General features: G+C 38.7%; 2 protein-coding genes across 3 annotated transcripts in view; one reads left to right on the top strand and one right to left on the bottom strand.

The window, feature by feature from the left end:
* LOC106130601 (nostrin) overlaps positions 1–2,736 on the bottom strand; it is a 52,570-nt gene extending 49,834 nt beyond the window's left edge. The window contains exon 1 of one of the 2 annotated variants that reach the window (XM_060953638.1): positions 2,557–2,736. Coding sequence is in view for 1 of the 2 variants with exons in the window: in XM_013329491.2 (XP_013184945.1) it covers positions 80–99 (20 nt within the window). In the remaining variant the exon portion in view is untranslated. Of the gene's footprint in view, positions 1–79; positions 214–2,556 lie in introns of those variants that run through there. The other variant, XM_013329491.2, reaches the window with a different exon arrangement.
* A 1,736-nt stretch (positions 2,737–4,472) lies between these two features.
* On the top strand, positions 4,473–22,137 carry LOC106130482 (uncharacterized). Its single transcript, XM_013329330.2, has 18 exons — positions 4,473–5,059; positions 8,011–8,256; positions 9,252–9,380; positions 9,994–10,123; positions 11,281–11,420; positions 12,857–13,011; positions 13,524–13,708; positions 15,248–15,411; positions 15,766–15,991; positions 17,083–17,194; positions 17,621–17,737; positions 18,180–18,291; positions 18,823–18,926; positions 19,154–19,261; positions 19,773–19,900; positions 20,587–20,647; positions 21,002–21,229; positions 21,833–22,137. Exons 1-18 carry the CDS (start codon positions 4,918–4,920, stop codon positions 21,917–21,919), a joined length of 2,574 nt encoding a protein of 857 aa, XP_013184784.2. The 5' UTR covers positions 4,473–4,917; the 3' UTR covers positions 21,920–22,137.
* The last annotated feature ends 175 nt before the right edge of the window (positions 22,138–22,312 follow it).

The raw sequence follows: 22,312 nt of genomic DNA, 5'->3' as shown, positions 1-22,312 counted from the left end.
AATCTTTTTCCGATTGGACATCGATTTCGAAACCACACACAAAGTAATATATATGATTTTTCTTACAAATTAATCTTACCTTTTCAACAAATTCGCCATTATTCACCAACTTTTCATTTCACTGTAAAATTTCGCGAAAGCCCACCAGATTTGGCGGGTCCGTCACATCGTCTGCTAACTCTTGTTTATCTATTGTTGTTCCGTTATCATGACAGATCGGGGTACTGGCGTTATCGAGATCTGGACGTCAATCAAACAGACACGACAATCTTGCTGATAAAAGATCTAGCATCTTGTGGAAATGTACTGATAACTGTAGCTAAAATAAATTTATGCTTGAAATTTATTCAATTGTTGTTCGTGGTGTTATGTTGTTTTGGACTGTTGGCTTGGTTTGCCCCGATAGGAAAAAATACTTGTTTATATGTTTTTGTTATGTGTTTTTTTGGTAAACAGGGCTTAATACATCTTCTAGGAATTAGTCAAGGTTAATTTGTTCAAAGGAACAAGCCTAGGGTCTGTCTATGACCATTATCTAGGAGTGGTAAGTAGCGATAAGTAAAACCAAACTCAGTTTGGATCATGCTATCTTATTTATCATCATTCTCTTGGTGTTTGTACCGGTAGCGTCCTCCCCTTTCCGAAGAAACCCAGGTTCAATTTGTGACCAAGATCTTGTAGGGGGTAAGTCAGGTGTGTAAACGAAGCGACTCCCAGCCTGATCTCCATAATTTAAAGAAGAATTTAATCGACCTTGGATCATGGTCCCATCCCGTTGCCTGAATGCGTTCTTTTATTGTGTCACAATGTTTTGAGTCAACTTAAAAGCACCAGTTAGCATTCAAACTAATGTACGTTAGTCAGAAAAGAGTCGTTGTTCTTTCATTTGTGCCCATGGCATCATCCGTGGAAATTTTTAGATAAACATTCAATAGCCTACATATCTGGGAAACGACGTGATTGGTTGAAAAAATGTGATCCATTCTTTGGTTATTAAATGAAGTGAGCTAGTTATAGTAACTGACCTTGAATGTTAATAAGTTACCTGACTTTATTATTACTCTTGGACCTAGATCATGGTCATAGACTTCTGGATCATCCCTAGGGATGACCGGAGGAACCGGGACAAATGCTAGGAGAATCATTATGATGACCTTATGACGTATTTAGATTTATAATTACAGACAAATTGTAGTTTCTATGATTACAGGTTTAGTAGTAGTTAATCCAGTTCGCAGTATTGATTAAAAGTGGAAATGTTGAAACGTTCATAATTATCCGTTAAAACGAATAATACAGGCAAGCAACAATCAAAATTAAACGGCGTTGGGTACTTAACCAATATAAAAAAAAATATTAAAAAAGGGGATCTATTTTTGAACTTGGCATCTCACTTGAAAACAGACGAGACGGCGGATAGTTCGAAATCACATGAACTTTTTTTTAATAACATTTATTTATTCATATAGTCACTTCTATATCCCTTGTGGGGTAGACAGAGTCAACAGTCTTGAAGTGACTGATAGGCTACGTTCAGCTGTTTGGATTTATGATAATTGAGATGAGATTCAAATAGTGACAGGTTGCTAACCCATCGCCTAAAATAAGAATCCTAAGTTTATAGGTAAGCCTATTAAGGCCAAATTGAGGCTAAAAATATATTTCTTTTAAAGCAGTATGTTTTCTCATCTTTGTTGATCCAATTCACAGTGTAATAATAACGTAAAATTAAATAAACTTATAAAAAAATGTGAATTTGATAATATGACTACTTGTTTGGTTAATGATAACTATTGGTCATGAATGACTGTCATCGGTCAGAAACTGAAACAATAAAATTGTTTTTCCTTTTGAGTTTATCAGACAAACGAGGCAGGACATTTCGTATTATACTATTGTGTAGTAATAATGACAACACATTATAATGAATGACATCTTTACGTGACGTCAAGCAGCTTAAGAAACCTTACACGAAGTGAATGTTTGCTTGTTCATTAATTTCGAAATGCTTTAATTATTTTGCAAAACGTCGTAATTATAAGACAGGTGATCCAAATAGCTGTCACCTGTTCGGACTTCTGACTCGATTCACCAACAGAATGCTAACAAATACAAACAATTCTCACATTTATCACCCAGTGATAAGATTAATAATACCATGTCCAATTACGTATGCTATGTTGACATAGTCTGTTAACGGAAAGGCATCATAGACTACCAATTGATAGGGCAAATGAAACGACGTCCCTGCACTAACTGGGTATTATTCATATGTCTATCCATTCAACCAACCGCCATTCCACTGTTAACAATTTCAACCAATATAAAAGGTGTTATTTTCATACCATTCCATCCATTTCCTAGAAAGTCTGTTGTATTGTCACCGTTAAATTCCCCATCAATAACAGCGTCAGATATAACTGTGGCTGTTGTAATATTTTTCTCTCAAATTATTAATCTTTTAGGAAAGTGTCTTAATATTATGAGTATAGTATTAGTTTGAATTTCAATAAAAAATAAATACTGAGTTTGCACTCGGTAAAACAAAATACTCACCAGAACCAACAAAAACTGAACCATACACTCAACAAATCTCACTAAAACTTGTCCACCAACGAATTATTTCACTTGGTTTTCACGTATGGAAAACTAATGAATTGTCGTGTGATTTTAAGATAGCGGCCACGCATACGCAACCTATACGGTGCGCTGTCGAGACAGTACTGAAGTGTAGGAGAGGATTGCGCGGTCGAGTGACTGGCCGCGCGCATGATGGTCCCCCGAAGCGGACAAATCCAGCCACATAAAACTGCGCCGGCGCAGGGGACCTGACCGATTCGTCTCGGACTACCACACACTATAGAAACAATACAAATCTGAATGAACCTCCGTTCGTCAACCATGAAGTTTTCAATCGATCTTTGACACTGACGTCAGTAAAACTACATTTCCAATTCCTGGTCTGAGATATTATTAAAATATTTTCATTGTTAAAATAAATAATACGATGGAAGAAAATAAAAAGACAGTAACGCCTGTGTCTTCGAAGGCAAGCGATAAAAAGCAAAAGAAGGTAGCTCCGAAAAAGCTTCCTCCAGAATTCGACAACATAACGCCCAGTACATCTCATACAAAATATTATCGAAAGGAGAGATATGTTGACAATTTTGAGAGAATCACAACTGAAGAGTATCTGGGTTTCTCAGAGTCTATATCTGGTTCTTCAGATACGTTCCGATGTGTGCATGGTCCTCAAGGCAAAAAGTATACAGCCAAGACACAATTGAAGAGAAACCTTCAGAAAGAGTTGGATCCTATACCAACTAGTAGGTGCCAAGTTTTATTTTAAACCCAAAACGTTCTTCTTTTTAGTCCCGGTTGCATCCTCATCACTCTGAAAAGGAGCCTGGGGTATGCCTTTTGACCATGGATGACACTTATCTGACCTCTGTAATTACTTTTAAAATCGATAGACGTGAAATAATGGAAATGATGAATGCGAAATTTTTTCAATACACATTTTTATATCATTCCGAATAATACGGATATTTTTGGCTTTGCAAATATACCTAAAACAATCTTTGAATAGGTAATAGAATTTTGTAGTAAGTACTTATTAGTTGTGATGTAAGGTAAGTTCGCTATGTTAAAAGAAGGTATTACCAAACTTATTATAATGTATTCAATGAAATAATTAGCGCGTCCCATAATTTATTGAAAGTCGATAAGCGGGATGTGAAATTGGCGCAGCTAGATTATAAAAATTTTATTAGTGTGCCACTAATAAAGTTTGCAACAATAGAAAATAAATGAAGACTTCATATACGGTCGTGGAAAGCGCTGTTCTTTTCCAACCATCAGTAGTAACTAGTACAATCGTTTTATGTCGCACTTTCTTATTGATAACTCTGTATGGCTAGCAAGAGTTTTACTTGCCTTAGTTGCTAACACTGCTGGCAGTAGTAAATGTAGTGAACAAATTTAATTCGGCATAGTTATCTGAAAATCCTTATGCCTTATGGGAGACTGGGCCAGTAGAACAGATGTCTGAAATATTTAGTTCCGGTTTCTACATCCAATACTCACAATTGATTGGCTTTAGAAATCTGCCCAGGGACAGAATCAGCTATGCTTTTTCTTACACCTGCATGCAAAATTTGAAAACCTGATATTGTTAAAGAAATTTATTGTTCCCAGATTTAAAATGGACCAACCAATGTCCGCCGACATGCAACTGGGATATTGCGAGGACCCTGGAGTTTCTCGTCACGGATCCAGTGGTTCACAAGCAGTACGAGAGATTGGAGAGCCATCTGGCGGACTTCTCTACCATCGCTTGCTCTGGATATGTATCCTTTTGACTTGTTTTTCTATCCCTACGGGACAGTTCCATCTTTTAATGACAAGACAACCGCAAATGGTTATTTCGTTCTAAGATTTGCCAAGCTGTCAACAGTCCAATTGAGAATCTGTTGGACTGTGTGGCGCAGCGGTAGTACGCTTGTCTGTGACACCGGAGTTCCCGGGTTCGAATCCCAGCTAGGGCAAGATGAAAAAATAACTTTTTCTGATTTGAAAGTTTTGGATGTTTATCTAAACAATATTTATTATACAAGTATTTATCGTCGTTAGTATCTCGTAACACAAGTCTCGTGCAAACTTTGTAGGAACTTTTCATCAATTCACATACAAACTGTTATAAGATCAATCTCTATAATCTAGTTAAGCTGAGGATTTATTTGGGAAAGATATATGTTAAGGGAGAAATAGAGATGGTTTTAGACCTTAGTATTAATAGTTGAATAACATGTAAAATTAAAAAGTAAATCATGTCAGTACATAGGTTATTTACAGTTCCTATAAAAATATTAGAAAATCCACATTCTGGACAGTTTGTGCACCGTGCTGGACTTCTTGATGGAGACGCAGACCAAAGCCCCCGGGCTCCGCTCTGGGCTCGTGTCCCTGTTGAAGAACATTGACAAACCAATCTTGCTGAACGTTTCCTCCGATGTAGTTACGTATTTTGAGCTGCTTAGACACTATTTGGGATTTTTAGGTTAGCATGCTTTTAATTCTTGGAATATTTTCGAGACTGTTTGCACCGTAAAGACGTGCTACATAATGTGTGCATGCATGATTTTATTTAACTTAATGGCCCGCCACGGCTTTGCTCGGCTACATATTGTATAGCCATAGTATAACACCAGCAGATAATATATAACCTTTTAACGATGAAAGAATGTTCATAATTACTAAGAAGATAGAAATATATAATAAGAAGGTTCAGTATTTTAGAAGATTTATCCCTACAAATCAACAAACAAGCAAAATTTTATCCATCGGTATTTAAGCCCTAATCTCGGTAAGTTGTCGATGGATTTTATTCCTGATTGAAATGTTTCAAAGAGGGTTCATGATGAAGGTTTATATCCATAAATATCTGCTCGTGTGAAGCCGGGTGGGTCGCCAGCATTAAATAAATAGTTCTTTATTTTGTTTAGGTAATTCAAATCTTTATTGCGCTTCAAAAGCAGCAGGTGCATTTAATGCAATAAATTCTCAATGCGTCTTACATACCTTTATAAAATTGTACTTAATTAAACAGATAAATAATCTGGCGTCTTATTAATTATTTAAATAAACATTCATAAATAAAAAAATCATAAGTACTTACATAAATATTTAATCAGTCTACCGCTTACTGTTTCTGACTAGCTTTTGCCCGGGACTCCATTCAGATGAGGATTTCCCAAAATACCTTTCATTAGGATGCCTACGCCAATATGATTGCCCTGAAGAGTAATCATTGACAAGACGATACTATTGCACCTCGACCGAAATGTGGTATTTCGGTATATATTTAAATACATATAATCACGTCTTTATACCTTACGTCGTAGACAGAGCCTGCAGCCACGACCAAGACTGAAAGACAACGTGAAGCTAATGTTTCAAATTCAAATTTGATTTCTAGCCCATGTGTTAAAAAAGAATCCCAAGTTCCTCTACACATATCACATCTTTATCCTTTACGGGGTAGAAAGAACCAAAGTCTCGAAAATACCAAAGTTCAGCTGGATAGCTAAATGATAGAATTGCGATTAAATAGTATTTACGAGTACGTATCTGTAAATAATATGACAAAAATATAGATATATTAATGTTAATTTGCACAATGCTATGTATTCAGCTTGTTATTGCATTGTCCTAAGTGGAAATTTTCATGCAAATGTTTTTTGAAATTAAGGCATCACAAAGATAGGTCAAATTGAAGGATACTTGTGTGAAATGAAATTTATACGAAATCATTTTTACTCAAAACATATCTACCAATATAAGACAAAATCAGTTACCTCATAATCTTAGTCCCGTTTGTTCTCAGTCCTCTAGAGAATGTATCGTGATTTTGAAGTTGGTATTTCAAGTATTTTTATACTGAAAAGATTCTCGTCTAACGTCATTCGTAAAAGTCATTCATAAATTCATCAAAGGGTCATGATACTAAAGACATAATGTAAGTGTGGATATGGAAAAAAATATTATTTATTCTTTGTTGGTTGTTACAATTAAGTACAATTTGTAAAGTACAATAGGCGGACTAAATGCTAATAGCATTATCTAATAGTCTACCATTGGGTTAAGCAGAGAACCTTTGTGTGGGTGATAATAAATAATGGGTGATATACATATTTTAACAGGCTGTTCTTAAAAAAAATATACATCACATCCATTTTAATAGTCTTCATATCAGATTAAAAGTAGGTAACTTTAACTTTCTTTAATAGTTTAGGCCAAATGTCCAATATCATACGCGTGACAATTAAAACAGGTCCATAGACTATGCGCGTGCGCATGTTAATGAGGGTCGCACATTATTGAGGGCATTGCCATTGGTACTCATGGGTTTTACTCCAAATACATCTTCGGCCTATATGGCGATAGACGTGTCTTCTTTGTGGGCCATTCAAGTCATTAGTTGGAAAGTAGATTTGTTATATGTACTGGTTCTATAATGCGTAGTTTATGGTTATCAATAACACCAATACGAAAAGAGCTTGCGTAGTAGTAATCAACTAAAATGACTTTATTGTGATATCAAACTATCGGTATTACGATGTTTTGCACAGAGACACACAAGACATTCAACAAGGATGGAAAATCCTGGAGCAAAACCTTGAGGTATAGTCTTTGCTATAGGTATATATAAAACCAATAAGATACGTTTTTCAGGCTACTTGGAATCTTGGCCCAGTTTCTTAAAACATTCTCTACCAGATGGCAACTTCTAACTTTTGTGTAGTATAAGAATCTTGAGATTTTATTGACTCATGGCTTAGTTAGTTTTTCGTTACTGTCTAGCACATGTTGTAGCTTCCAAAAGAAAGACAAATAAAGGGGAAACAATTTCCAGGCTACCTTCCTCCTAATGAGAGCTCCGAAGACCTACAAAGTATCAGATGTTAACTCCTCGACTCGGTCCTAGGCTCAATATTGCCACATTCTAGCCACTCTGCTCATCCACACTGCCGTCAGGATATAGACCTTACTTCTTCTTACACAATCCCAACTTTTTAAAACTCCTGATCAGTTTTGGGATTCCCTTAGTGCGTATCCTGCCGAACCCCTTGTACCACTGGGCAGTACTTTTATAACAGTTGGTTGCACTGGTAGTGTTATCAAGTGGTTATACTGCATAGAAAATAATCTGACCGTAATGTTCTTAATACAAGTTTTTAAACCAATACAATGCTGTGTGGTTCCCGGCACCAATACAAAAAAGAATAGGACCACTCCACCTCTTTCCCATGGATGTCGTAAAAGGCGACTAAGGGATAGGCTTACAAACTTGGTATTCTTTAAGGCGATGGGCGCTATTTGAATCTCAATTCTATCATTAAATCAAATAGCTGAACGTGGTCATTCAGTCTTTTCAAGACTGTTTGCTCTGTCTACCCCGCAAAGGATTTAGACTTGACCATATGTATGTATGCATAACGTTTTTTTAAGGTTACCTCCTTATGCGAGCGGAAGACGACGAGATCTTCTCGCTGGTCTCCAAAGGTCTCCTGTATCAGATGTCGGCCCCTGACTCCATCCGAGGCCACGGGGCTGCTCAAGTTCGCCACACACTAGCCGCTGGCGCCCCTGTGCTGATCCAAACTGCGGTCAGGATGCTGGCCGTGGCAACTCCCTCCAGGTTCCCGACGTTCCTCCAGCTTTGCCTGGTGATTGGGTGTGATGATGCTGATATATGTTAGTTTTAATCTATGGTTTTGATCATATAATTCAGAGTACTAAAAGACGAACGTATCTTGATCAAATTAAGGACGTCCTGGTAAAGGGTCAGGTCAAAAGTACCCGAAACCGCCGAGCTTGTATGAAGAGAGTTATGAATGTGGACGAAGCGAAAGAATTATGCAGAGATCGTGGCAAGTGGAAAGAGGTAGTCTCTGCCTACCCCTCCGGGAAAGAGGCGTGATTTTTATGTATGTATGTACTAAAAGACTTTTGGAGTGGTCCAGTTGCCTAGATGTACAGGAGTCCTCGCCGTTAGAGCATCGTTTAGCACACTTAGTAGGTATTTAATACAAGTGTACATGATCGTGGTAAGATTTAAACCTGTGACACCCAGTGCGTCACGCTTTTTATTCGGGCACCTTCACCGTTCAACCATCGACGTTCTAAGTACGTAAGTTAAAATTATAATGGTATTTTATTATTATTCAGTTGTTTTAAACTGAAACAAGCATACATTAACGTCCTTTGATGTCATAAATTGTCAGTTCTCAATAGCGCCTTCAATGAGTTCATTGTCACACGCTCAGACTGTTGCACGCACAGAACAAAGAAGACTAGAACCATAGCGGCCTTCGATTGTCGCTCTGTGTTCAGTTTTAATATGAGGTAATATTAATTTCGCTGATTACACCGACTCAAACTAGTTGCTGGAATGATTTTCGAAATCTTTAGGAAATAGTAAGGTGTCTCATCTCAAAAGGTCTCTTTGCGCAAAGTGCGCTTGTCTGCATGTGAGTTATTATCTCGTAAACACAATTCTCGAATTTACTACGACGCTTTTTGTTTTTTGCTTCCGCAGCAATCAGCTTGGGACCCCGGGGTCTCCTTCTTTCGGTATAAATCTATTTTTTGGCTTTTGTGCCTATTAGGGTGTTCTACATAAACCCTGCCAAAATTCATCCAGTTTTTTTTTTTTCGGTTTTATTCACACATTTTTGTTTTGTATACAGGTCTAGAGATGCTAAAAGAGAACATTTTGGAGAATATCTTCTGCCGTTTCAACCCGTACTTCCCCCAGCAAAACCTGCCAGCCTACGACATCAACCCCGCTGACCCTCAGGATGTCAATATTAAATTGGGTGAGTTCGTTCTACCACACCTTGGCGAGTTGATAGTGTGTGTATAATATAAAGAGTGTGGTGGAAGCTAGAGAAAGCCGTAAGAGTCCTATAAAAGGCCTATATCGCGATAATTTGTCCCTCACCGAATAGGCAGCTGCAATGAAATGACTGGAATCCCACGTTAAGCTGTATGCTGTAAGGCTTAGTATGGCAGAGATTCAAAAGTGACTGGTTACCAAGTAAGAATACCAAGTTTAATGGTACATACATACATATAGTCACGTCTATATCCCTTGCGGGCTAGACAGAGCCAACAGACCTTCAGCTATTTTGCTTTAAGATAGAATTAAGATTCAAATAGTGACAGGTTCCTAGCCCATCGCCTAAAAGAAGAATCCCTAGTTTATAAGCCTATCCCTTAGTCGCCTTTTACGACATCCATGGGAACGAGATGGAGTGGTCCAAAAAGGAATACTTTTTTTATATTGTTTAATAGTATTTTCTTCAATTTGCATGGGAAGGAAAGCAGCCGGCACATACTATGTTTTTTCTCAGCTACCAGACCAGCATGAAAGCTTGCACTAAAAAATGGTAATGATGCAACCAATGATAAACTTTGAACCCTTGACAGGTGAAAGTAGCGTCAACATGTCTACCACCCTGTCTTTGCTGTTGGTGCTGGTGAAGACGGCCAACAAGTTTCTCGACGAGAACCCCAAATACCGGGTTCTATTGCCTTGTCCAGATGTGTACAGTCAAAGGTGGGACTGGAAAAAAATAAAATAAAATCCATTTATTTCAGGCTACTGATAGGCCCATAATACAAGAAAAAAGACAAAATCATCCATATTCACATTAAAATCAATCAGGTAATGTACTCCATTTTAAATCAAATTAATTCACTAGCCTAGCATAAAAATTTCATTTAGTCAAGATAAATTAATTCATTATACTCGTAATACGTCAAACATCAATTATTATCAAATTTCATTAATTACATTTACAAATGTCAAATAGGTACAAATAAACAAATACGCTCACAAGTTCCTTTGAAACGGTGGACAGGGTACATGTCTGTCAATCCTACTACTATTATAAAGGCGAAAGTTTGTATGGATGTATGGATGTTTGTTACTCTTTCACGCAAAAACTACTGAACCGATTACCATGAAATTTGGTATGTAGGTAGCTGAAGACCCAGAATAACACATAGGCTACTTTTTACCCCAGAGTTCCCGCGGGATTGATAGGGTTTCCATGCGGACGAAGTCGCGGGCGGCCTCTAGTGTAAAAATAAAGGCGTTAAATACATTAGGTATACACTACATCTTTCCCCCTGCTCCTTCGCTGTTGGTGAAACGAGCGAAAAGGTTGCAGTGATCCATCATAAGAGCGTTGGTATAAATGGCTTTTTTTATACTTGAGCGATGCATATTAGCTCAATAGGCTTAACTGTCAAAATCTTAGCTTTATGTGGAGGATGCTCTTATGCTGAACGTGGCCTATCAGTCTTTTCAAGACTGTTGGCCCTGTCTACCCCGTAAGGGATAAAGACGTGAACATATGTATGTATGTATGTATGTATGCTCTTACAATGCTGAAAGTAAAGTATTAAATTCTCAACGATTTTGCGTCTTCCTTATTCATCTCCTTTCGGCATTCTGGACCAATCGTCCGTTCTCTAAGGACTATTATATTATCTCGATTAAAGGTAGGTACTTGTATATTGTTTAAACCTTGACGAAACACTTTCATTAATATACATACATAAAATCACGCCTTTTTCCCGAGTAGGCAGACTACTACTACATCATACTTTCATTAACCTTAATGTTTATAATGATTATATTAATTTAACTTTTGACAACGAGATAGGAAGCTTTACTTTTTAACCATACAATACTTGTATTTTTTCTAGATGCTTCGTCTGGGCCTTCAGGTACGAGTGTAGGGCCAGGGAACACGGCCACCAAAGGGTGACCTTGACCATCATAGTGACCATACTGCTGAAGTGTTTCGGCGACCGCCTCATAGCTTTCTCCACGTACCTGATGCCTGGTGAGTTGCTATGTACCAGCGAAATTCATGTCAAACATCCTACTACTATTATAAAGGCGAAAGTTTGTATGGATGTATGGATGTTTGTTACTCTTTCACGCAAAAACTACTGAACCGATTACCATGAAATTTGGTATGTAGGTAGCTGAAGACCCAGAATAACACATAGGCTACTTTTTATCCCAGAGTTCCCGCGGGATTGATAGGGTTTCCATGCGGACGAAGTCGCGGGCGGCCTCTAGTCCTACTACTATTATAAAGGCGAAAGTTTGTATGGATGTATGGATGTTTGTTACTCTTTCACGCAAAAACTACTGAACCGATTACCATGAAATTTGGTATGTAGGTAGCTGAAGACCCAGAATAACACGTAGGCTACTTTTTATCCCAGAGTTCCCGCGGGATTGATAGGGTTTCCATGCGGACGAAGTCGCGGGCGGCCTCTAGTCCTACTACTATTATAAAGGCGAAAGTTTGTATGGATGTATGGATGTTTGTTACTCTTTCACGCAAAAACTACTGAACCGATTACCATGAAATTTGGTATGTAGGTAGCTGAAGACCCAGAATAACACATAGGCTACTTTTTATCCCAGAGTTCCCGCGGGATTGATAGGGTTTCCATGCGGACGAAGTCGCGGGCGGCCTCTAGTCCTACTACTATTATAAAGGCGAAAGTTTGTATGGATGTATGGATGTTTGTTACTCTTTCACGCAAAAACTACTGAACCGATTACCATGAAATTTGGTATGTAGGTAGCTGAAGACCCAGAATAACACATAGGCTACTTTTTATCCCAGAGTTCCCGCGGGATTGATAGGGTTTCCATGCGGACGAAGTCGCGGGCGGCCTCTCTCTTATATATATATGAAAGCCTGGCCTGATTTCATTCATCCTTTCTACATGACGCCGTACTACACAGTGCCGTGTGGTTCCCGGCACCAATTAAAAAAAGGAATAGGACCACCCCATTCTTTTCCTATGGATGTCGTAAAAGGCGACTAAGGGATAGGGATTACAAACTTGGGATTCTTTTTTAGGCGATGGGCTAGCAATCTGGTCACTATTTGAATCTCAATTCTATCATTAAGCCAAATAGCTGAACGTGGCCATTGAGTCTTTTCAAGACTGTTGGCTCTGTCTACTCCGCAAGGGATATAAACGTGACCGTATGTATGTATTTCTACATGACCAAATTATCTAAGCATTCCCTTTACAAAAATATCGTGGGTTAAACCGCTTTATGTTCATAAATTTGGATAAACTTGGAATTCCTCTTGTTAACGATGAGCTAGCAACCTGCACTATTTGAATCTCAATTCCGTCATGAAACCATAGCTTTATGATGGAATTAACCGTGGCCTTTCAGTTCTTTCCAGACTGTTGGCTCTGTCTACCCCTAAAGGGATATAGACGTGACTATGTATGTTTATAGATGTCCTGGCCTTGTCAGTACTAACCGAGCTGCCTCCACGCAACGACTGGACGAGGACGGTGAACTTCAACACGCAGCAATCAGATGTGCAGTTCAAGAAGCTGTTGATACAACTCTCCGTGGAGTGCATCAAGATCTTCCCTTACAACAAATACGTTAGTCTTCGTTCTTAATATAGATGATCTGGCCCTGTTACTCCTGAATTGTATTGAAATAGGGAAATTGAGACAGATTTTATTTCAATTTATATGTGTGCTGTGTGGTGTATGGCACTTTGGAAAAGATCCACTAATAATACCTTTCACATGAATGTCGTAAAAAACGACTAAGGAATAGGCTTTATTCCATTTGAATCTCAATTCCATCATGAAGACATACAGATGCACGTGGCCTTTAAGTCTATTCGAAACTCTTGATTCTGTCTAACCAGCACAGAATTTAATACGTGACTTTATGTATGTATGTATGTAATTTATATGATACTTTTCTACAAATACATACAACTACAACTTTGCCTAACAAAACCTCCTTGCAACTTTAATTAATAATTTGTCACGTGACTTTATGTAAGTACGTATGTAATTTATACGTTCCTAACCTACAAATACATACAACTACAAGTTTGCCTTACAAAACCTCCTTGTGACTTTAATTAAAAATTTGTCAGATGGTAGAATCTCAACATTGGATCCTCGGTTTGATGTACCTGTTAGACCCTGGGCTCTGCTACCTCCGGGCCCGCTGGTCCCAGTCCCTGTTCGCTGAGCTCCGGAAGACGTCCCTGCAAGCCCTGGTCTGCACGATTCATTTAGCACCCCACAATTTGGCTCGCGATTATGGCCTGATTCGAAGGTACGGTTATTTGGTAAATATCATGTATAAAATTCTCGCGTCACAATTCGTTCGTTCCTCCGAGACGGCTAGACCGGTTCTTATGAAATTTTGTGAGTAGGTCTGAGGATCGGCCAACATCTATTTATTATACACCTTAGTGGTAAAGGTTGTCCCAACCTTAACATTATTTTTAACTAGATATTACTTAAAAATAATGTATATGGCAATGGGTTTCTGGTATGTTTTTTAGGACATGAATGAAGTACTGGACACAAATACCTTATAAAGAAAACTAGAAAAATATACTTCCGGCATCAAGAGAAAAAGAATAGGACCACTCCATCTCTTTCCCACGGATGTCGTAAAAGGCGACTAAGGGATAGGCTTGCAAACTTGGGATTCTCCTTTTATGCGATGGGTTAGCAACCTGCCACTATTTGAATCAATTCTATCATTAGGCCAAACAGCTGAACGTGGCCTATCAGTCTGTTTCAAGACTGTTAGCTCTGTCTACCCTGTCAGGGGTATAGACGTGGTCATGGGTATGTGTGTGTGTAGAAAATATATTTATCCCTAAAAGCACTTACTACACGCGAAAGACTTTAAATCCATGTTGAAAGAAACCATTTTAACTCCATGATAATTTCCTTTACGTGGCCTATCTGCAGATAAACAGAAATATCTCATCCGTTGCCACACGCCGCTTGATTTATTATAACTTATTTTTAATTTAGATGGTACCCGTTAGTTCTTAAAAACCATTGACCTATTTTTAACGCGATATTCTCTCGATTTTATATCAGGCAGAGATTGCTATGGCAGCATTTTTTAACCACTAAAATATTTATTATATTAGTATTTCTTGGATTAACATGCAACATTTCTGTCTTCAACGGCACTTACCATCAGGTGAGCAGGAAGACAAATGTCTAATCTAATTAAAAAAATAGCTTTACGAAGTGGTAGGTACTGTGTAAATGGTACCTATATCAACTTGAGTTTTTCTTGTTGTCGGTAAACAAAACAAGAAAACCTACGTGCTTTGTCCAAAATAATAATTTTCTAATTTTTATCAATTTAAACAGCTGTTTCGTGTGTGGTGACGGTTAGCTAAGCTATGGTCGTTTTTATTTGTTTCTCTAACAGATTGTATTCTCTTAAATCTAGCTAGATATCGTTAGATCAGAATGAAAAACGTGTCCTTCAATATTTCACAAGACAGATGCACCAAGTGCCGTGTAGCTTCCGGCACCAATACAAAAAAGAATAGGACCACTCCACCTCTTTCCCATGGATGTCGTAAAAGGCGACTAGGGGATAGGCTTACAAACTTGGGATTCTTTTTTAGGCGATGGGCTAGCAACCTTTCACTAGTTGAATCTCAATTCTATCGTTAAGACAAATAGCTGAACGTGGCCATTCAGTCTTTTCAAGACTGTTGGCTCTGTCTACCCCGCAAGGGATAAAGACGTGACCATATGTATGTATGTATGCAGATGTGCCTATGTTTATTTTGATTTTACCTACCTATGTTTGTTTTATTTTCAAAATCAACAGGACCTTGTGGTACATCGAGTGGTACTCGGAGAGTCCGTACGAGCTGCCAGTCCTGTACTGGTGCATGCGACTCCTGCAGATGGCCACTTACACCAGGGACACGCCAGAGCGCCAGGGCTCCATCCGCGACCTGTTCGATACGCACGGTGTCATCATACTGATGCGTATGTAAACTATGCCGAACTATCAACATATTTGGGTATACAGCTTTAGGTTTAAGATCTTTATTCTCATTAAGAATTCACTTCACATATACAGTATACAGCTTTAGGTGGTACCTACTAAACGTCAACATACATACATACATACATATGGTCACGTCTATATCTCTTGCGGGGTAGACAGAGCCAACAGTCTTGAAAAGACTGAATGGCCACGTTCAGCTATTAAGCTTAATGATAGAATTGAGATTCAAATAGTGACAGGTTGCTAACGAATCGCCTAAAAAAGAATCCCAAGTTTGTAAGCCTATCCCTTAGTCGCCTCTTACGAAACGTCAACAGCTGCTCAAATTCCAGATCTTTGCTTCACACTGGTATCCCAAAAGACTCCTCCACTAGAAAAGAGTCAGGCTATCATAGCCCTGTGTCTTCGGCTCTTGTCCAGCGCCATGGAGTACCATCAGAGGGTTAGCTGTTGCGTCTACCCTCAAATAAAATGGCCGTCGTCAGTCCACCAGGTGGCCTCGAAGATGCTCGACGTGGCGATGTATTCCCTTCAGAGACATTATATTGTTAGTGATAGGTGAGAATTTTTTGCGCTAGTTTCAAGATGAGCCGACTTCAAGTGCCTAACTATAGCCTTATATGCCCGTTATTACCAATGGTACCTAAGTTTTAAGTGTCACCTAAGCAGCATTTTTAGGGTGCCCCTTAGTAAATATCTAACAACTAGGGTGAGCCCTTATTTTGAATGTTATTTTTCATTTTGAAAGATAAAGCTCTTTACAAAACGTCACTTTACTGGAAACACCTCGCGTGTTGAAAATGAGGTTAGGTACCTAAGTATCTGATATTAGGTGGCCCCTACCTTAGTTAACACTTATGGGCAAGTTACGGACTCCATGGTGAAAACGGGCATTTTAGTCTTTTTCATGGAATTTCACTTTTTCCCGTGGTAGGTCTCTAGTTAGAGTGCAGATAAAACAATTTGGGAGATGGTTGGTTAAATAATAGGTGAGGCTTAAAAAAATAGTTTATATTTCGTTAGTTAATTATTTGTATAAAAAAAAAACATTTTATATACATTATTTTCCTTACAACACAGACTTTTTAACAGGTAGGTACCTATTTTATTTTGATTACAATCGCTGTGTAAAATTATGTCAGATAGGTTATTGTAACTCCAATATTTAGAAAAATTTTCAACAGTCCTCGAACGATCCATTCCTATCTGGCCTAGACCTATGCATCGTATTTCTATGATTATATTTCGCTTTTGTTTGGAAAGGAAATGTTAAATTAACTAGGGTTCATTAATTGAAATGTTCCCAAAAAGGCCTTGATCTCAATAGAATTATATACCTGACACAACTAGATACGTATTAAATTGGATGTATTCTCTGAGTCTTCATCTGAATGTTTACTTTTTTGCTGTTTAATGATTTAGTAAAGTTTTCATCATGTTCCCACGGGCGCCTGAACTAATTCCTGACTTATTCCTCTTTCAAATAAAAAAAAAAAACAGCAATATCGGTTCATCCGTTCCCAAGCTATGCTTCTACAACAGACACCAGCAACCACTACGTCAAGCAACACCTTGTCATTTTCGCGTCAGGGGTTAAAACTCGTAATCAAGGTTTTTATGAGACAATGATCATATACATTTATCATCAGGTGGTTGATATCTCTAATGAACTTCATCTGGGAGTGCATAATCTGGAAGGATGACTACAGACAGACTTTTTTGGCCAACAACGGAATGTACGCGCTTCTGGATCTCATTACCGTTAGTGTTGCCATATGTATTTTTAACCGACCGCACTGCACATTATGAAATTTATTATTGTTTTCTTTAATTAATAAAAACGACGATTTATTTACGATTTCCATGACTCCTGGTCATGTTGGTGGTGTTCATAGATGGATCCCGATTTGTCCCGAGGAAAGGCGCATTCCGGGAAACTTGGATCATGAGAATCAGAAGTTAATACACATCCTTAATGTTTGAGCATTCCTTCATTGGTTGTAGATTGATTAAAAAGATCTCTTTATGGAAAGAGGCTGCTTTAAGCGTTTAGGTGGTTTTTCTATGCAGCATGCATCCATTGCGAACAGAAGAAAAGACTTTTAAAAATAATGTTACATGGATAAATATGTGAAAATATATATTGGTACAGATTCTTAGTGACAAAAATACAACTTATTTATACAGATGGTGACGCCGCCCGTGCAGTGCATAGCACTAGCTTTGGTGTGTGACGTGGCCAGAGCCGGTGACGCTATAGGCCAGATGGTCACTTGGAGAGCCAATATGGGGGCTTCTGATGCAGTGAGACTGGTTTCCTTTTCTACTTCAATTGTGCAGTGGTTAGGTTTGAGTAGTGATTGAGTTGAATATAGTCAAGGCTTTGGAGTAGGAGCTGAATTTGTCCGTTCGAGCGACTGTAACAAAACATGAAAATTTAAAATTTCTATCTAAAATATAGCCTATGATTAACATCATCAATGCAGGTACAAATCTTTAACCTCGTACTAAATAATGCCATGATAAGTGATAGACTTACAATGCGAAGCCGGACTCACTGACCGTAGTAGGAAAAATGGACTAATTCAACCTAGCACTAAGGGACTTAACCCCAAATTTTCCGCAGAAGATTGGGTCCAAAAAGAAGTTGTTAAGGGTGGTTCCGTTAACAGTCGCGGTAGTATAAGGTCTTCCTATCCCACTAGTACCCTAAAGGATTCACTTCATTTCAATTTCCCGGTACCAGTACCCCGGTCTTGTGAAGCGTGGCGCCACCATCGCAAGCTTATTGGCAGCCATTTTTCGTGACGAATGCCGTGCCACCGGGGTGCCTCTCGATGAAAACGGGATTATTCAAGGTAACCATCATCCTCCTGGCGGTTGTGCCGGTTAAGTCTCCCTGAGGAATCGAGGTCCTCCCTAGTCCACGATACATGAGTTGGTAGAAGTACCTTATCCTACCTACCCTACTTACTACATAGGAGTAGTCGGGAATCCCTTCGTGTAATGACTCCTCCCGACTGACTTAACAAATGACCAGTTAACTGAGCAACCAGACCCTTGGGATCATGGTTGCACGAGGTAAAAGTGGTTGTCGCAAACCACGCCACTGATAATATCCACGGAAAGGATCATGGTTCTATTCTACAGTACAAAGGAACACGCGATATAAGTACCTTCTTTTTGTCCTAGCTTTTTGCTTGGTTACGTCGGTTTTCTTCTCCCGATTACCTTACAGAAATGGAGTCTTTGCCACAAAGCCCTTGAGTTGAAGATGAACAACCCTTGATCTTTCTCAGAGCTCGATAAAAATTCCCTAGTATAAACCTAATGTCCGGTCATGGAAAATACTGATAACGGAATAAAGTTAAATGTACTGCTATTTGTAGATCTTGACAATCCTATTATGTCACTGGACATGAAGACCGCCTTGAAGAACCACATGACTGATTGCATGGTAGTCGGTGATATAGCTGGATCCAGGATGTCTAAGGTAGTATACCTTACTTAATGTAGAATTATGTCATTAGAAACTTTGGCAGAGGCCTACTTACACGTGTCATTAGAAGTAAAATTCTGTGGTCACAGCTTTTTGGATTACTTAATTTTGGTCTCTCAGTGTGTAGTGTGTGTTTGTATCCTGTTCCCACTTCTTGAACCCACCACTATTAATATGCTTTTAGCCCTGGCGAAAATACCTAATATATTTTTTGTTAACAGGCATTTGCTCTGTTACATATGCTATCGGAAGATTTGGAAAGTAAAGTGATGTTGGCAGATGAAGCTTACAAGTTGTACAAGAACGTCCAATTGGCTTCAGAGGACGAGGTATCTTTATGTATTCTTGGAAAATTCTTCTTACATCTTGGCGTAGATCCCAGTTACATTCCCACCTCCTTGGAAAGCAGACCGAGGTTTCCTTATGACCTCTCTTTCATCGTGGCGTGTTCCCAATTGCACCTTCTATCTTATATTGTCGTTATGATCATCATTCAGGATTGGATAATGTCAGGTTATTACACATTTGCACCTCTGCAACTTTTCCCGTACTGTAAGTACAGGTTGCAGAACTGAAAAACTATTTACCTAAATTGTAACATGGTTACACCCTATTGCCTAGATGTGCTGATTTCCACACGTTATTTCCCCTAACTGTTATAGCGATCAAATGAATGTGAGAAAAGAGATTATTGGACATAGCTGCCGAAGGATTTGAATTAATAAAGAAGAATTTTCTCCTTGTGCCTCGCGTTCTTTTATTCGGGCACCTAAACCGTTCAACCATTGATAACGCTCTTTATTTAACCGATTACCATCTCAAAGATTAATTATCTTGCAGGCAATACTAGTGTTGTGCTCGCATTATCTCACGTTGAAACTGAACGAGGTGTGGGCAGAAAACAACAACTGTGTAGAACCAGTGGCTCCGGACAGCGAGATTCTTAGAGAGTTCCTACTTTTTATCAGGTTAGAATATGTGAAAATCATATATTTATACGTTTTTATACCTTTATTTATTTATTCATACACTAGTAGCTTAAAGCTGATCTTATATGCACTTGTGTTTTAAATGTTTGTCCAGTCTACCTACAGTTTTACCTATTTTTTTAAAAAGCGTTCCGCCACTCTTCTGTATGGCGAGATTCAGTTATTGTCAGATTGGTAGCTCTCTGCTTTAGTTTAAAAAGCATTATCTTTTGGAATCGGCGTCGGAGCACGTTCGTTCTTTAGTTGTGATGGAGACTTACTGATGATGGAGGTGATTATTCGCCTTTTGCGTCTTCTATGGAAAAGAGTTTAGGTAGGTGTGTTCAGTTTCCCTAGTTTTTCCTAGTGTTCAGTTTCGGGATACAACGGCATTGTTTTTCTCGAGGATAATAATATATTTCTGTTTATAGTGTATGTGGTTTCCGCCAGTTTACAATAGAACCACTACATATATTTCTTATGGATGTGGTAAAAGGCGACTAAAGGATAGGTTTATGTTATAAACTTGGGATTCCTCTTGTAGGCGATGGGCTAGCAACCTGTCACTATTTGAATCTTAATTCATCATGAAGCCATACAGCTGAACGTGGCCTTTCAGTCTTTTTGAGACTGTTGGTTCTTTTAAGTAGGTATATGTAATAACATTTTTTCAAAATTCCTGACAGGAGTTGGGCATTGATGGTGAAGCGCCAGCAGGAGGACGTCATAGAAAGAGATCGCAAAAAGGTATCTACTGTGATTCAATAAAGTACAACATACATACATACGTACATAAAATCACGCCTCTTTCCCGGAGGGGAAGCAGAGACTACCTCTTTCCATTTGCCACGATCTCTGCATACTTCCTTCGCTTCATCCACATTCATAACTCTCTTCATGTAAGCTCGGCGGTTTCGGGTAGGTACTTTGACCTGACCCTTTACCAGGACGTCCTTAACTAATTAAGTACAATGAAAGGACTATTCCAACATGTGAAAATCGTGACCACTTAGTTACGCCTCAAACGGCTTAAATATCTCAGAATATTGGGCACAATTTAAAATTTAAAAGATGCTATTGAATTCAATGTCGTAATTACAGGAACAAGAAGAGGAGTATTCCCTCTACGCATTCCTAGGGCGAGTTCGACTTAACATAGCCCTGGACGCACTCCGGGAGGTCCGCTGTGTAGCGAGGTCCGCCGACCGCCAATGTATTGCGCATACGCTGTTGTACGAAGCCGTGAGGGCCCATCACCGCAGGTCGATATCCGCTAAAGCTATGCAGCATACAGTCTTGAAGACTTTCTGGCCAAAGTTGGATGACCAGGTGAGACAGTTTTCGGATAGTCTTTGCCCGTAGAAAATGTAAATAGACATTGTTTGTACCTGATTATATCTAAGTAGGTTCTTTTTGAAGTTGCTAAAAATCTTCAGTTATCATTAAGTTATTAATCTATGCTTCATCAAAATGAAGCATAGTTCTCATTCTGAATATTTTTTTAACAATTTGACAAAACATGTCACAAATAATGTGAACCACAAATTAATTTGAATATAACTTTTGTAATATGAGAACCGCCTCCAATCGATATCCTCCTTTTTGGAAGTGGGTTAAATTAATTTAATCTAATAAGCGTAACAAACGCTATACATTTGACCTGAAAACCGCATCAAAATCGATACACTGAACGCAAGAAAATGGTTGACAAACATACATTCCATACATACAGGTCGAACTGAGAACCACCTTTATGAAGGCAGTTAAAAATTGTCTTGGGCGTCTTTCGAGCGTCGAATTAGAAGTATACATCAAACAGGTAGATGCGCGCTGCGTACGCGCTAGTTAGACTACGACACTCAAAAGGCTGCCAGTGTGAGGGGAGCCTTACTCGCTTCGATCTCAATTCAATATTATGATACTCTCTTTCAGAATATAACTGGACAATACGTGAAGGTGTATAGCATCCAAAAGAAAAACCAATCAAGGCCAAGGGCAGACTATCCTCCATCGTCGTGATGTCGAATGCCTCGCGAGGTTACGCCTCGGGTGCGGCTGGACGCAAAAAACTTTTGTTTTAACTTTGCGGCCCAGGAAGCAATACTTTTTAAGACTACATTATTATATCTTCCTGACGAATGTCAATATCATCTTCCTCTCTGGAATTAAGCTGGTTTTCACCTAACACCCTCCCGGTGACATATGCAGCCTAAGCAGAGGAATCCTGTTGCCTGAATGTGTACTATGCCTATGTTTATGCATTCTCCTTCATAATACTATGATTGATTTCCTCAATAAATATTAATTTAAGCATAGTTTTTTTCAATTACAATACATATTAAAAGCCGTGTCATAGGTAAGACAATTTTCGATTCTATGATCGGAACGGGAATCATACTCAGCAATCGTCTA

The sequence above is a fragment of the Amyelois transitella genome, chromosome Z (assembly GCF_032362555.1).
Source record: "Amyelois transitella isolate CPQ chromosome Z, ilAmyTran1.1, whole genome shotgun sequence".
Taxonomy (NCBI): domain Eukaryota; kingdom Metazoa; phylum Arthropoda; class Insecta; order Lepidoptera; family Pyralidae; genus Amyelois; species Amyelois transitella.
The sequence above is the reverse complement of the archived record's forward strand: the minus strand, read 5'-3'. Positions and strand labels throughout refer to the sequence as shown.